This window comes from Brienomyrus brachyistius, chromosome 12, assembly GCF_023856365.1.
Source record: "Brienomyrus brachyistius isolate T26 chromosome 12, BBRACH_0.4, whole genome shotgun sequence".
Lineage (NCBI taxonomy): Eukaryota > Metazoa > Chordata > Actinopteri > Osteoglossiformes > Mormyridae > Brienomyrus > Brienomyrus brachyistius.
Window position 1 is genome coordinate 4,243,734 of NC_064544.1, and position 16,256 is coordinate 4,259,989.

The 16,256-nt window shown below is 48.8% G+C and overlaps 1 protein-coding gene across 2 annotated transcripts in view; it reads left to right on the forward strand.

Moving 5' to 3' along the window:
* Nucleotides 1–7,797, forward strand: part of LOC125705248 (kelch-like protein 5) — a 29,741-nt gene extending 21,944 nt beyond the window's left edge. For both annotated transcript variants that reach the window (XM_048971689.1, XM_048971690.1), the window contains 5 exons: nucleotides 200–424; nucleotides 1,270–1,432; nucleotides 2,076–2,288; nucleotides 3,812–3,983; nucleotides 4,689–7,797. In XM_048971689.1, the coding sequence (XP_048827646.1) occupies nucleotides 200–424; nucleotides 1,270–1,432; nucleotides 2,076–2,288; nucleotides 3,812–3,983; nucleotides 4,689–4,745 (830 nt within the window). In that variant the 3' untranslated portion in view covers nucleotides 4,746–7,797. The remainder of the gene's footprint in view (nucleotides 1–199; nucleotides 425–1,269; nucleotides 1,433–2,075; nucleotides 2,289–3,811; nucleotides 3,984–4,688) is intronic.
* The last annotated feature ends 8,459 nt before the right edge of the window (nucleotides 7,798–16,256 follow it).

Here is a 16,256-nt window from a genome sequence, read left to right on the forward strand (position 1 = left end):
ATCAGCCACAGCACCTTCTGCAGACTGGCTTTTCCTGAGCTGTTTCTATAGAAATGGCCGCAGTGTCCACACTGCCAGCTAAGCAGTGAAGTTGAGGTGGGGGCCGTCAAGATGATGGATGGCGTGGGACAGAGCTGTAGCTAATTCCTGTCGTCGTCGGGGGTGGCGATGAGATCCTTTCTCTGCGGTTCCTCCCCAGGTGCCACCACCATCGAGCAGTACTGCACGCGGCGGGACTCCTGGCGGCAGGTGGCGGTCATGAGCGGCCGGCGGCTGCAGTTTGGTGTGGCGGTGCTGGAGGAGCGCCTCTACGTGGTGGGGGGCCGCGACGGCCTCAAGACCCTCAACACCGTGGAGTGCTACAACCCCCGCAGCAAGAGCTGGAGCGCCATGCCGCCTATGGCTACCAACCGGCATGGCGTAGGTGAGCAGAGCCGCCGGGGGGGCGGGGCCCAGGACGGACAGGGACGGGGGCCCCACTCAGAAAGTCACCGATCACAGACATGTCAGAAACGAAATAGCTAATGAGAAGAGCGAGAAGATCATAACTAACTAGGTAGCAGAACAGGCTGCTTCAGCACCTTCTCTATAAGGAACATATTTATATACCCACACACACCACAGACGCCACATTGGTCCAGTGGGAAGGGGTCTCACTCAGGTCCATCATTAATGAATGATAAAAATAATGTTCTAATTAACATACATGTGAAATGCAGTTTTATAGTAAGTGTGAGTAGTGTGACATACACGCACTGGGGGGCTTGCTGAGCTGACTGCTCTCCCTGGCTGGGGGGCTTGCTGAGCTGACTGCTCTCCCTGGCTGGGGGGCTTGCTGAGCTGACTGCTCTCCCTGGCTGGGGGGCTTGCTGAGCTGACTGCTCTCCCTGGCTGGGGGGCTTGCTGAGCTGACTGCTCTCCCTGGCTGGGGGGCTTGCTGAGCTGACTGCTCTCCCTGGCTGGGGGGCTTGCTGAGCTGCCTGCTCTCCCTGGCTGGGGGGCTTGCTGAGCTGCCTGCTCTCCCTGGCTGGGGGGCTTGCTGAGCTGCCTGCTCTCCCTGGCTGGGGGGTGCCGCCCTCGTCTGGCGCTTCGTCACACGAGCGGGGAGTCCTCAGCCATCGACGCTGAGGAATCCGAGAGTTAATGACCTCCGTTTCCCAGGCAACAAACGGCTTAAAAGTCTGCCTTCATGTGCATGTTTTTGGTTTAGCTTGTTATTCACTTTGTGTGCGTGTGTGTGTGTGTGTGTGTGTGTGTGACGACGTTCAGGCGTGGCCGTGCTGGAGGGCCCCATGTACGCCGTTGGGGGGCATGACGGCTGGAGCTACCTGAGCTCGGTGGAGCGCTGGGACCCCCAGACCCGGCAGTGGAGTTTTGTGGCCAGCATGGCAACCCCACGCAGCACTGTGGGCGTGGCTGTGCTCGGCAGCAAGTGAGTGACTGTTCTTCCCCTCGGGGGGTGGGTTGGGGGGGGGGGGAGAAGATCCTCAGGTGTAAGGGCTGTGAATCTGCTATAGGAACCACCAGGAAAAGAGGAGAGTTGGTAGAGAAGATGTATATCAGTAGGGGGTGCTGATCTGCAGGCTTCGTATGGCAAATGGTGTGTGTGCTCTGCTTTGGGTTATTCCTAAACCCCCATGACCCTGGATGGATGGATGGATGGAGGGATGGATGGAGGGATGGATGTATGATAACTGAGAGTAAACTACAATAGTAAGAGTAATTATAGAATTAAAGTGTGTGAAAATGAATACCGCTCGTAAGATGAGTACACCCTGAGGGTGAAGTGGTCAGAACCTCTGGGATACGTGTGCCTGACAGACAGGTGTGTACCACTAGGGGGCGCCATTCATAAACCAGACCTTTTATTTCAATCCTAAAGCTCTTCCTTGATCCAGCCTCCCACCTACCCTTAGCCATTTCATATTTCTGGTATTCATGCTAATTATGGGGTTTCAGATTAGTACAATATGTGGATACCGATACTTTTATAGGGCCCTGGGACCCACCTCCTTCTCCAAAAGAGGCCATGTGATCACTCCAGCTCCAACCCTGATTGGCTGTTTGTCCCGCAGGCTGTACGCTGTGGGCGGCCGTGACGGCAGCGCCTGCCTGAGTTCGGTGGAGTGCTTCGACCCCCACACCAACAAGTGGAGCGGCTGCAGCCCCATGGCCAAGCGGCGGGGTGGGGTGGGCGTGGCCACCTGGAATGGCTTCCTGTATGCCATCGGGGGACACGACGCGGCCGCCTCCAGCCTGGCGTCCCGCCTCTCGGACTGCGTGGAGAGGTGAGGGTCGCTGGGCCTGCGGCGACCTCCGGGATTAACAGCTACGGCTTTTAGCCCATAATTTGTTTGGCTCTAAGCCGAACATCACGTGGTCGTCAGTAGGGGGCGCCGTAGGGAATAAAGTTTATTGTGTGATTCTGACTGAAGATAAAGGACGAGGATTAGATCTATTCATCGCTTCAACGACGTTAGGAAGAAACCTGTCTCACTGGGCCTGTCAAGATATTTAATATTCTCAAAATAAAACCAGTTTTAATTTGAAATTTTAATGCGGTGCCTTTGTAGTCTTATTTATATTGTTATTTTTTTAATTAACCATCGTTTAACTAGCCAGTTTAGTGAAGATTCCGATTAAAGCAAGAATAATGGCCGGACCAAAGATGCAGAGTCGCGGCGAAACTTTAAGAGGTATGAAGAGAAAAGAAACGCAAGGAATTAGGTAAAAAGCAGGATTTGCTGCAGTCGGCGTGTGAGACGGTCGCAGGGCGGGGAACCCTGTAGAGAGACGCCATTCACGTCCCAAAAAGCAGCAACAGTAATTAAAAAAAAAGCTTGACAGCTTTGGGGATTATGTCTCTTGTTCCAGACTCTGGAGAGTATCTGAAAGGTGAAGCTCTGTGTGATGATTACGGGTACATTTGCTATTGTAGGGAGGTGTAACGAGGTTCATTATGCATGGAGGTGAGAGATCGGCTTGGAACCTGCAAATAGGTACATAATGACAGCTTGTTAACGGACAGGTGCAGAGTGCAGCAATGCGTCTGGTTGGGAAGCAAACCAAACAGCTCAGAGCGTTTGAGTTGTCAAGGGCACCTTGGCAGGCAATTGACCGAATTCACGCAGTGTGACCACGGTCTAAAACGAGATGCTTCTGCGCACCCTGGAGAGCTCTGGGGTGAAGGAGGTCTTATCTCTACACGGGAAGCCCAAACCTAAATTTACTCGCAGCTTGGAGCTTAGATGTCAGGATCAGAATCCTTTTATTCACTTAGTACAAAATGTACAAGGAATATAACAAACAGCATTTGGGTTTGTGCAGAATAGCTTACAAGTTACTGCCAATGTGCTTCTCATGGGTCCCTCTTTATGGGGACAGTGGCCTGCAGGAAACACACTTTTCAGGTGGCCTTTTGTCCTTGTATCCTTCCTCTCAGCTTTCGAGCGCAAACAGAGCCGGGATTGGCCAGACATGAAGGGATGGTCCCTGCAGTCTGTCAGCGCCCCCTGTACCCTGGGAGGCATGTTGCTGATGTAAATAGTGGCCCAATAGTGGTGTGGAAGCTTGCAGGACTCCCGTAGTTTACAGGCTTCCTGCCCAGATTAAGGAGAGATGCGTGGATGTATGTATGGATACCATAGTAAAAATATGGGTCATATGCTGAGATCAGATTATGATTTCATTGGTCATAGTGCAACAACAATAAATACAATAAATGCAAATTTATGTAAATGATAGACTAGTGAGACATGGACACAAATATATAATTAAAAGTATATTTGATAGATAAATCCACTTCTCCCAGGTACGACCCCAAAACGAACATGTGGACGGGCGTAGCTTCCATGACCGTCAGCAGGGACGCTGTGGGGGTGTGTTTGCTGGGCGACCGGCTCTATGCCGTGGGCGGCTACGACGGACAGTCCTACCTTGACGTCGTGGAGGCATACGACCCACAGACCAATGAGTGGACGCAGGTGAGCGCAGGGCAGTCCCTCTCCTCTCCTCCGCCTTCTCCCTACCCCTCATCAGTCCATCCCTCGTTCATCGTGCCTCAGTTCTTTACTATTCAGCCCTTTGTTTGCAGACCGTCTCTGTTCTCCTGACTCTTCTATGCGTTCTTATTTGACCCCGCCCACCCATCGCTCCTGCCCCCCAGCCACTGGCTATCGCACCATCAGCCAATAGAAACGCAGCCTGCATGCAGAGCAGGCGGCTATAGAAAGGGAGCCTCGATGGCGCCGCATATTAAACACACACATCACTGCTGGTGGCACCTTGCTGACCTGAAGCTGGATTATCGCCACTTCGGCTTTCAGAAAGCGGGTGGGGGGCGGGGGGATGCAGGCAACAGTAATTTAAAGGTACCTTTAAATTGAGCCCTCTTCAGGTCCTCATCAGATGAATCATGGCACGTATATACCTTTGTATTTAAATTTAGCTGAAGGGAAGAATCACTGTGAAATTAAATTAAATTATATGATGATACCTTATTTACTGAGATTCACTTTTTACCTCTTCATGACACAAAGAAACATGTGAGTAAGAGAATGTTTGGCGGTGAAGGGCAACAAGCTGCAACGGCACTCATGGCGTTGGGGGAAAAGACAGGACTAGTGGGTGCACTGGCGACCGTCCGAACACAGGCACAGAGAAGATGTGATTCTCTGTTTGTCTTCTAGGTGGCGCCGCTGTGCTTGGGGAGGGCGGGCACCTGCGTCGTGGCCGTGAAGCTGTGACTGCCGCTGGACCTGCCATGATGGCCCTTGGACTTTCAGACTCTGTGGATCCAAGGGGGGATCCAGTGCCAATTCTCCCACTGGTGTTCCCTCCCCAGGAGCTAAAGGGCATTTTTCAGTGTTACCCCCCCCCCCCCCATTATCCCCCATGTGTGAGGAGCTGGATTCCTCTGAAGTCTGGAGATCAGCCACATCACTGCTCTGTGGAAAGCAGGATAAGCTGCGTAATTCCCCCCGTCCTTCTTGAAATGGCCTCACCCCAGCCACTTGCAATCACACACGTTTATCCCCTCTGGGTTTTGTAAATGTAATTGAGTTTGTCACTGGTATTCATTCCACACAATGCACAACCCAGTACATAATCACAGTGCCACCAGACAGGCAGGAGATCAAAGTCTGGTCATTTTTTCAGAGTTCTTTCAATGGAACAGTCCATTAAATGGGGGGGGGGGTGCATTTTCTGAATTCGCTGATTCACTGGGCATATACAGTTTATGAAGTTCTTACCCACAAGGTTATTCTTCCATTTTTATTAGGGTGACATTTAAATAAACAGAAATAAAAGAAACAAACTGAGATTAGAAAAAAGGGAATGACTGCAATCCATCTGTGGCTGTCAGTTTGAGGGGCTGGAGAAATGCATCAGGAGGCGGGCAGAGAGGAGAAATGCATCAGGAGGAGGGCAGAGAGGAGAAAAGCATCATGAGGAGAGCAGAGATGAGAAATGCATGATGAGGAGGACAGAAAGGAGAAATGCATGATGAGGAGGGCAGAAAGGAGAAATGCATCAGGAGGATTGCAGAGAGGAGAAATGCATCATGAGGAGGACAGAGAGGAGAAATGCATTGGGAGGAGGGCAGAGAGGAGAAAAGCATCATGAGGAGGACAGAGAGGAGAAATGTACCATGAGGAGGGCAGAGAGGAGAAATGCATCAGGAGGAGGGCAGAGAGGAGAAATGCATCAGGAGGAGGGCAGAGAGGAGAAATGCATCAGGAGGAGGGCAGTGAATAGAAATGCATCAGGAGGAGGGCAGAGAGGAGAAATACATCAGGAGGAGGGCAGAGAGGAGAAATGCATCATGAGGACAGAAAGGAGAAATGCATGATGAGGAGGGCAGAGAGGAGAAATGCATCAGGAGGAGGGCAGAGAGGAGAAATGCATCAGGAGGAGGGCAGAGAGGAGAAATGCATCAGGAGGAGGGCAGTGAATAGAAATGCATCAGGAGGAGGGCAGAGAGGAGAAATACATCAGGAGGAGGGCAGAGAGGAGAAATGCATCATGAGGACAGAAAGGAGAAATGCATGATGAGGAGGGCAGAGAGGAGAAATGCATCAGGAGGAGGGCAGAGAGGAGAAATGCATCATGAGGAGGGCAGTGAATAGAAATGCATCAGGAGGAGGGCAGAGAGGAGAAATACATCAGGAGGAGGGCAGAGAGGAGAAATGCATCATGAGGACAGAAAGAAGAAATGCATGATGAGGAGGGCAGAGAGGAGAAATGCATCAGGAGGAGGGCAGAGAGGAGAAATGCATCATGAGGAGGACAGAGAGGAGAAATGCATTGGGAGGAGGGCAGAGAGGAGAAATGGCAACAGATTAATAGAATGTATGTGACTGGATGGATATATCTGAGGCCCACATGATGATTTGGTTTGGCGTGGCCCCGGGGGGAGGGGAGATGTGTGTCTCTGTGCGGGGGGGCTGCAGGCCAGACGCTGTGCAGCTACCCCCCCCCCCCCCCATGGGTTGTGCTGTATCCCCATTCAGGCTGGGTGGGTTATCAGATGGTGTTGATGTTGCTGGTAAAATGGAAATGATTCATCCACCTTACAGCTCTCCATCCCTAAACAACTGAAGAGTGACACCGTAGGAACACTGTACTGGGAGATACTGGAAACCCAGTACGGGGAGGTACTGGAAACTCAGTACAGTAATACCAGACCCTACACCAGTAATTGGTTCCAAAAGGCAGGTCAGTCAAAAACGACGTAACATGAAAACCCCCTAAAAATGATTTAGACCCTATAAACAGGTAAATAAGACAGTACTTTTAAATCTATAAGTGTTTATTTCATTTCATACATTACAATGTACTATTTTGCATATTGTAGCATCACCTGACCCACGTCGGCTCGCATAAACTGACTTAAGACAATTTGACTTTTTTCCATATGCCGTATTTCTTAACAAAAAAAAAATGTAAAGTTGAATTCGACATAACACGAATCTATGTATGATGAGGTTTTACTGTACTGGGAGTTACTGAAAGCTCTGTACTGGTAGTCAGTTTAAGTCTGAAGAGCCGAATTTGCCTGTGTGTGACTGCCACAGCTCTAAGGAAAGTGAACATTCCCCCGGGATAAGTGCCTGCATCCATGCCTGACTTTAGTATCCGAGACACACTCACTCCTTACTTTGGTCATCAGAAAACACCTTTACACCATTGCTACATTTCTCCTGTCACTGAATTCTTACTTCATTCTGCCTTTCCTGTCCCTCATTTATAATCACGGAAACATACATGCTTAAGGACCTCTTGTGCAAAGGGACTTTGAGATGATCGCTGTGTGACACGTCTGAAGAAGAGCCCGTGTGACGTTTCCATGGTGACCTAAGTCATCCTGCGTGGGGTTTGATTGATGTACACACAGCGTGCAGGTACTGAGCTCAGACCCGACCCCTGCTTCCGGCTTGCAGATCTGACCGTGTCGCTACAAGGTGACACTCAGCCACCTCTGCAGGTCGTACCCTAAGCGGCTGTTTCCTTAGAGAGACTGATTTATCAGCCTGATGTGGGGGGGGGGGGGGGGCACCGCTTCTCCTGCAAAAAACACAAGCACCTTCTCCGGAACGAGGTCAGTGCTCTGCCTCGGACCAGCAAAAGAAGTTCTCAGCTTTCAGTAACGAGATCCGTGGCTGAGCAGGCGGCCGGGCGCCTGCCCACTACGATTGTTATGCAGAAGAAGCCAGAAACCTTGCAGTTGTGTTCCATCACCACTCTCAGAATCGCAAAATGCAATAGTAACTGTACACTGTCATTTACTGTAAGAGTGGAGACACTCTGTGTTTTCTTCATAATAAAGTGCACTAAGCATCTCTGCTGTGATTGGTCCACTTTTGTTCTAGAACAAGTCCCTCAGGGTTCCACGTGAACCGTACTGTCTGATTTTAGATGATGTGTTCATGTTCTCCCTGTACTTCACTGGGTTCCTCCATGTACTCTCCAGCCATCTCCAGTGCTTCCTGGCATGGGCCCCGGGATCTGAAAAACTCAGGACGTGGATGGATGGATGTTTCAATTTTCCTAACTCACGCGTCGCCGTGAGCTGGTTCTTAGCATCGATGATGTCGATAGTGGTTGGCTGGTGACCTGACTCCCCCGTCACAGATGTTGGGGCAGGAGTGATGCTACTGGAAAATGATGGCGAGTCTTAGGGGTTTGGAACAGCCCAGAAACCCCTTCAGCACTCAGGTCCACACAAGCCAGCTGTCATCTCAAGGTAGGCATTTCAGATCAAAAGTTTACCCTTCTGCATCTCTGAATTTCCCCACCGAGCGAGAGCCGGCAAAGGGGAGGGGCTTCATCACTCGCCTTAGGGGGGGCAATCGATCAAAACACAAGGCCTGGCTCCCTGGATGCACACGCCTGTAATCCGTCACAGTGCTGAATGCTGGACAAGCAGATCCTCCAGTAAATAAGAATTGCCCTATCCAGACACGTAACCCAAGCCGCCCAGAACCGGTACCACCACATCGGGGTTCTGTACCCCAAAAACATCAGAAGCCAGCTTTATATCGGTGCTGTACATCTGCGTAGCCGAGTCCATTACTGAGGCCTGTGTGTTCATTCGCGTACAGAGCAGTATTTTGCCATTTTCATAATCAGTCCTGTCTGGCTTTTGATGAATCATTTATTACATTTACAAACTCAAAGACAAGAACGAACCTTCTTAGAAACAAACTTAAAAGCTGCCATTTAAGCAGAAATACAACACAAAAAATAATGAGTGTTCAGGTCCAAGGGAGTGGGGGGCCGGGGAGGGTAATTCTGGGACACCTGCCAAGACAAATCTCCTGGTATAGCTGCTTGAGCAGGTGTGGCATGAGGAACCAATCAGAGCTGATAACGAGGGTCACCTGACACCTCCCAGGAAGGAAGTGGCCCCATTCTCCTACTTTCTGTGCGATGGCAGAACGAAAGCTAACATGCGGACTGGCCGCAGCTAAGGCCATCACAGCAGCCATATATTTTCCATCTTTTTGGCTACTTTTCACACAAACAGCAGTGAATATTAAACGTAAGCCGAAGGACGTTGACAAGGACCTTCTTCTTGGCTGTGAGTGCGTGTCAGCGTGGAGTGCGTCCAATCAGACGCACTGGCTTGGAGTCATCTGCCTCGCTCTTCGTGCGACAGGACGGGCGCGTATCAGAGCCTGGAGCAGTGAACCACTGAAAGATGTTAGTCAGAGACAAACCGATTACCCAGCTAACTAACACAGGGGCCGCAAATTATCTAGTTCATACGTGGGAACACGGTCATCTGATTTATAATATTTTTTGTATAAAATAAATAGAAGAACTGCACTTTTAATTGGTGTTTGTGATTAATATGAACAACATGATGGTATCTGAATGAATTTATCGGGAGCAATGTGTAGTTCAGTGGGTTAGGATACTGTCCCTATGACTGGGAGGTTGCAGGTTCCAATCCCACTGTGGGACTTAACCTCCAGCTGTTCCAGGCCCTGGCTGACCTTGTGTTCTGGGGGAAAACGCTGCTTTGAATAAGAGACGGCAAACGCTCCTCAGAAGCAGTGTTGCCACCTGATGGACATTCGGGTTTGTCTCGGCAATAACTCACGAATGATGATGACTCGTTATCACACCTCCGGCCCTGAAGGGGGCATTAATGTGTCATTAGCCTGATGGATCACAGGTTTGATTTATCGCACGACGGGTAAAAGAGATGTGGGGGAGGTGAATCGCTCGAATCGCACTTGCCAGCGCTGACTCAGCGTTGAGAGGGTCTGGTGTCAGTGTCAGACTGACCTTCATAGGAGACATCAGCTTTGTCCACCCCACCCCCCCCGAACAGCACCACCCCTCCCCCTGTCACCTGAAATGGCAGCTGCTTTCTCTGTGGACAGGCTGAAGGATGCTAAAATGACTCAGGAGTTTTCGCCCTGGCGAGGGTCATGTGACAGTTCATATGCACGAGGGGCGGGGCTTTGCGGAGTTCCGTGACCCCGGGAGGAGGCCTCGTCCGGCCCGGATACCAGCGGGGACCATATGTGTGTTAATATTTATGGAGTTGCACGTCCCTGGGGAATAAGCAGGGTCAGTTCTGGCACGTCTATTTTCAGATTTACGTCTGCAAACACGAGTTTAAGGTGGAGCTGATGTTCTCTGCGGAATCCCTCAGTACATGCTGGTGTAAAGTCGGGGCACACTCAAAGTGATAGGAGCAAGGCGGTTATGGTGTGGCTCAGTGGGTTAGGGCGCCCCCCTAACGTCAGAAGGTCGCTGGGTTAAATCCCAGGGTTGGCAAAGCAATTTCACTGTTTCGCCCCCGAGCTTAGCCCCCAATTGCTCCAGGGACCAGCTGATCCTACCTTCTCAAAAATACATGTTGCTTTGGATAAAAGCGTCTGCTAATTAATTCAAACGTTTGCATATTTTTTTGGGGAGGATACACGTTTTTAGCATTCTTTAAGTCTGGTACAGTGTGTCTATAAAGTGCATTCACAAGGTTTTTATTCACGTGGTTGGTGGTCATGCAGACATCTAGCCTGACTGGCTAGCTGGTTAATGTGTGCTGTGATAGGTCGGTGTGTGAGTGACTGTTGGGTGGGTGTGTCCTGTAATAGGTTAATGTGTGACTGTTGGGTGGGTGTGTCCTGTGATAGGTCGGTGTGTGAGTGACTGTTGGGTGGGTGTGTCCTGTGATAGGTCGGTGTGTGAGTGACTGTTGGGTGGGTGTGTCCTGTGATAGGTCGGTGTGTGAGTGACTGTTGGGTGGGTGTGTCCTGTGATAGGTCGGTGTGTGAGTGACTGTTGGGTGGGTGTGTCCTGTGATAGGTCGGTGTGTGAGTGACTGGTGGGTGGGTGTGTCCTGTGATAGGTCGGTGTGTGAGTGACTGGTGGGTGGGTGTGTCCTGTGATAGGTCGGTGTGTGAGTGACTGGTGGGTGGGTGTGTCCTGTGATAGGTCGGTGTGTGAGTGACTGGTGGGTGGGTGTGTCCTGTAATAGGTTGGCACCTCATCCTGGGTTGTTCACTATCTTTCGCCTGCAGCATCCAGGATTGGCTCCAGACCCTGAGCAACCCTAAACATAATAAGTGGTTTTCAGAAAATGGATGGATGGACTTATTTGCATTGAAGTAGCATCTGTACCCAGTTCAGTTGCCTCCATCTTGCACCATTCTGTAGCATAACGATCTGTCAGTAGCTATTTATCTGGTCAGTTAATAAATGATTCGTAATTAATGTGTCAGTGACAGTTTTAGCGAAGTGTGAAATGGCCTGTAAATCCTACAGGTCACCTTGGATTTATCCACACAGATCTTGCCCAGCATCTATCAAATACCCCCCCCCCCACACACACACACCCAGCCTGGGGGGGTGGGGGTCGCCGGGCTGCCGGCATGATGTCACTGTCATTTCTCTAATGTACCTTCTGGCCACAACCCCACATCAGGCAGAGACGATGCGGAGAGAACAGCCTGCTGAGGAACAGGGGTAGCGATAACGTGCTTTGGGGGGGCGGTAGGGGGGGCATTACGGGGCTGACAGGTCTGTGGTCGTTTTTAAAATCTCATGTTCCAGGTTCTGTTTGTCACGAACACAAGCAGAAATGCTTTCCTCCATAACTCCTGCTCTAAAGGAAACATACAACACAAATTACATAATCAAACCATACATCCATTTTCTATAGCTGATTGGGGTCATGGGGAAGCCATGGTGGGGGGGGGGGGGGGCAGAGCCTATCGACACAAGCAGGGATCTTCCCAGGGTGGGGTGCCAACCCAATACACTCACTTACACAATATTCACTCACACTTACACCTATGGGCAGTTTGGTGACTCCAATCAGGCTCAGCGTGTTTTTGGGACTGTGGAGGTAAACCAGACCCAAAGGAAACTCCGTAATGACATGAGGAGAGGAGAACATGCCACCATGGAACCATGGTGTAAGTCATTAGCGCTCACCACTCTGCCACCGCGTTAAAGGCGTAGACAGGAGGTGTGTAAGGTGTTTAACAGTGGTGTGTTAGCTGTCCTCGTTAGCATGATCTGGCTATTCAGGCTGCGTGTGTGAGAGGCAGGGGACTGGCACTGGCCAATGTGCCTGTTAGCGGCCAGCACGCCCACAGAGTTACTCCGCCACACTGTGACCTCTCGTGTTTACAAAAGAACGACGGGGAGAATACTAATAAGGGCTTCCGCGTCTCCCCCAGTAGCGGCCTCTTCAGACCCGTCGCGCCATTACGCCCCCGGGCTGGTGCGGGACTCGCAGGTCGGGCAGCTGCGATGGCTACGCCTGTCAAACGGCGGCTCGTTTATCACGAACGGTCTGATGGAAGCTTTTGCTTATAGCTGTAGTCACTCGTTAATTATTATTATTATTATTATTATTATTATTAATAATAATAATAATAATAATAATAATAATAATAATGACAACAACAATAATAATAATAATAATAATAATTTATGCTTTAATCTGTTTGTTAGGGGGGGTAATAGGTATTTTCCCATTTACTTTGTGCCCTCGTACTCGTGGCAGGATGGTGCCTCGACTGCATTCGATACTTCGAGACCAGACTCCTCTCCCCCAGGCTTTGGGGACACCTATTAGTGTCAGAACATGGATTTTTTTTCCTGGGGGGGGGTTATCAGTACCCGAGCCTCTTTCATTGCAAGATAGCACTAACTTTTGACATCGAACCAGACTCGGTGCGTTTTACTTGACAGTACGAATACAGTACTCGTAAATGTCGGTGCATGTGAGTCCGTCTGCCGACGTAAAACGCGTAAAAATGTCATGAAACAAAAATAATACAGTGCTGATGATCCGCTGAAGTGCTCCGTCGCATACACACCAGCCGGGGCAGCAGGCAGAGTCTACATGATTCATCTTTTTTTATTCAGGACGGGACATTTCATAATCGATAGCTATAATAAAAGAGCTTTGTGTTAGCCCTTGGAATAAATCATACGGTGTATAAACGCCGTGACCTTGGGTTTGTCTGACAAAACGAGCGATAAAATCCACTGCAGTATGAAGGTGAGCAGGAGCTAATGTCTGCTTCTACATTTCTGCCCGTATTTTTAGCGTGGGTAATTGAAATGCTGCGTCACTCTGCACATTTATCTTATTTGTGGAGCCTAACCTTGAAGACGCATATCGCTCTAATTGTGCTAGGATTTATTGATTTTTTTTAGCCATGAATTGGTTTAGGCTGCCCTCTACTGGGAGATACTGTAACTGTAGGTTAGAGGTAACCCCCCCCCCATTCCCCCCATCGTGGGCTGCTGTATTTAACAGAAGTAAAACGATCACAGTACAGTATTACAAATTAACGCAACTCTATCACGCAAGTAGAAAAGTATACAGTGTAGTGAGAAAAGCAAGTTTATTTTTAGACTTCGTAAAATAAACATTTTGTAGACCCTAACTGGTGAAATTAAACTTAATTGGTAGGAAACTACTCCAAGCAAACTACGGAAGGTTTATCTGCACTGAAATGCTTTTACGAGCAGCAAATTAACTTCAATTAAAAAAAAAAAAGTCACCATGTTTGTGATTGTATAATGGTCATCTGCTTGTTGGTGTACGTCCATAAATAAGTGTCAGTCCAGTTTAACAGGATTTTTGGCATTTGTTGTTTAGAGCCGGAAATGGGGAAAAATGGTTCATCTGATGGAAAATTTGAGATGGTGAGTGTTTTTCCAGACGCACAGCTCACAGTGGAAGGCAAAGAAATGGCAAAAGGAGGACGACAAACGGACCCGACGACAAACGTCTGTCCACAGCGTGAATGTTTGACCTGTGCCAGTGAGAGAGGGCCGGTGTGATTTACTGCTGTGGTCTGACTGGGAATCACAGATCAGAGTGGGAATGGTACCCCCAGGATGTGCCCCTTCCACTATACCCCCTCCTCATGTACAGGTCTACATGTTACCCCAGTAAAGGTTTCGCATTGGTAAGGAAGATGCAAAGTGAGGCTCCAGATCACATCGACGGCCGAAAACCTGCTTCGTATTTAGCTGCTATTCGCATGTGGACGGAGGTCATATTTTCTTTACGGTCTTTATAGTCTGACAATGCAACGAACTAAAGATGTAGTTCTTAATACTGTTACCGTTATCTCCGTTTTAAAACGATAGCTAGGCCTTTCGAGCTTCTCGTCTCTTTTTCAAGGAAGCTCAAACATTTCCATGCTTGTTCCAGTGAATAACATCCTAAACTAATGATTGTTGTTTCTCCTGAAGCAGTGCTACGCTACGGTACTGCACAGACGGCGTATTGGCTGCAAGCTCAGAAATGCGCGAATTAATGCAATATCTCACATGCATCTGTTTCTTTCAAGTCCCGACTCGAATGGCCTTGGAGCGACTCTCGGTCCTGAGTCACTCTCCCCATTGCTGCTTTTAAATGGATGGGAACATGAGTAATGGATCAACACTTCTGTCCGGGCACGTGCTTTAAGTAAATATTCCCATCCGTCTTTCAGGGAGACAAATTACAAAAAAGGGCACATCATTATGGAATAGTATGCTTAGTGGGGGGGGGGGGGGGATCTAACTCGTAATTTTAGTAACTGGAAAACCTGTCATTCTTCTACGTATCTGTGGTCTTATCGTTTCACTGCAAAACACTGGCTCTCCCTCAGAAGACGCTGTAGGTCCGGTATTATTTTGGCCAACTCAGGGTCTCCATGACATTTTAGGCAATCAGTCAATCAGCCGCTAATGAGCCCCTGGATATTGCGAATACGGTGTTTCAGTCCAGGTGTCTCAGTGGGTGGCACTGTTGCCTCAACTTTAGGGCTCAAATCCCAACGTCTCTCTCTCTCTATATATATATATATATATATCTGCCTCGTGCCCATTGCTTCCGGGATAGGCTCCGGACCCCCCGCAACCCAGTAGGATAAGTGATTTGGAAAATGGATGGATGGATATATATATATATATATATATATATATGTATATATATATATATATATATATATATATATGTACATATATGTGTATGTATGTGTGTGTGTGAGAGAGAGAGAGAGGTCCAGGTATACATTTCATTGTAGTGACCAAATGTCCCTACTGTGTGATAATTTTGACATTGTAGGGACCATTTTTTTCGGTCCCCGCCAGGGCAAATTGAATTTAATAAAAATCTGTGACTGCAATCAGAAAACTAAAAACGCCAAAAGCCTTGTATTTTGTTTGGTTACTTATGGTTAAGGTTAGGGCTGGGGGGGGTTCAGGTCATCGTTGTTTGGATTAGTGTTATGCTCATAGAAGTGGTTGGTTTGCATGTTCTCCCTGTGTGGTAGAAGGTTTCTTCTCGCAGCCCAAAAACATGCATGTCTCCTTGACCGTACTGTGTATGCATGTACCCGCTGCTGGACTGGCATCCTGTGTTGCCCTGAAAGGCTTCAGCCCCCCTCCAGGATAAGTGCTTGTGTGATGGATGGGCCGCAATGTCTTATTTCCAAACGATTAACCTGTGGCAAACATGTTCCTATCTCTCGGTAATAAAGTGTCGCAGTGCTGTTCCTGTTTTTCAGGTTTCTGGTAATTAGGGAATGGAAGGTGGTTCAGGATCACAGGGTGGCGCTCAAAGTGGGGCAGAAATGAGAAAAACAACCGGAAAACTAGGTCATGAACGGAGACGCTCGGCCCGTTTTACCTGCGATGGAAATTTACTTAGCGGAAAGGGGCAAACGGAACGATACTTCGCTATATCACGGCAGCTAAGAGTGAGAAAACATCAGCTCCCGTAACAATATAACTAATTACTTTATGGCCAGATAAGTGCCATGGATACTGCAAGTGTTAACGATTTATCAAGATAACCGCAACCATGTGCTAATTTACCTTCTGTACACTTATGGAATTGACAGTTTGATTCCTACACTACTGACTTTTTATGAAGACGACTAAGGAAATAAATTCATCAACTGGAAAACTAACTTGAAAACATGTCTGTTGTTCCCCTATGGAAAGATCTTTTTGTGTTGCAGACGTAACGGGGTTATTAATCCTTGATTGGTGCGGCAGTGAAGGGGTATTTCTGATGTTGGTGGGGTGTGAAATGAAGCGGGCAGATGGGGCTGAACAGTGCGTCACGCCCTCCGCATCAATCATCATCATCATCGGCGTTCTAAGCCAGCATCAACACCATCTTTATATCTATGTACTTTAAGCATCCTGCTGTTAGGATTTCACAAAGAACAGACCAGAACAGACCAGATCTGAAGATGTGGCAGCTTTAGCGTCAC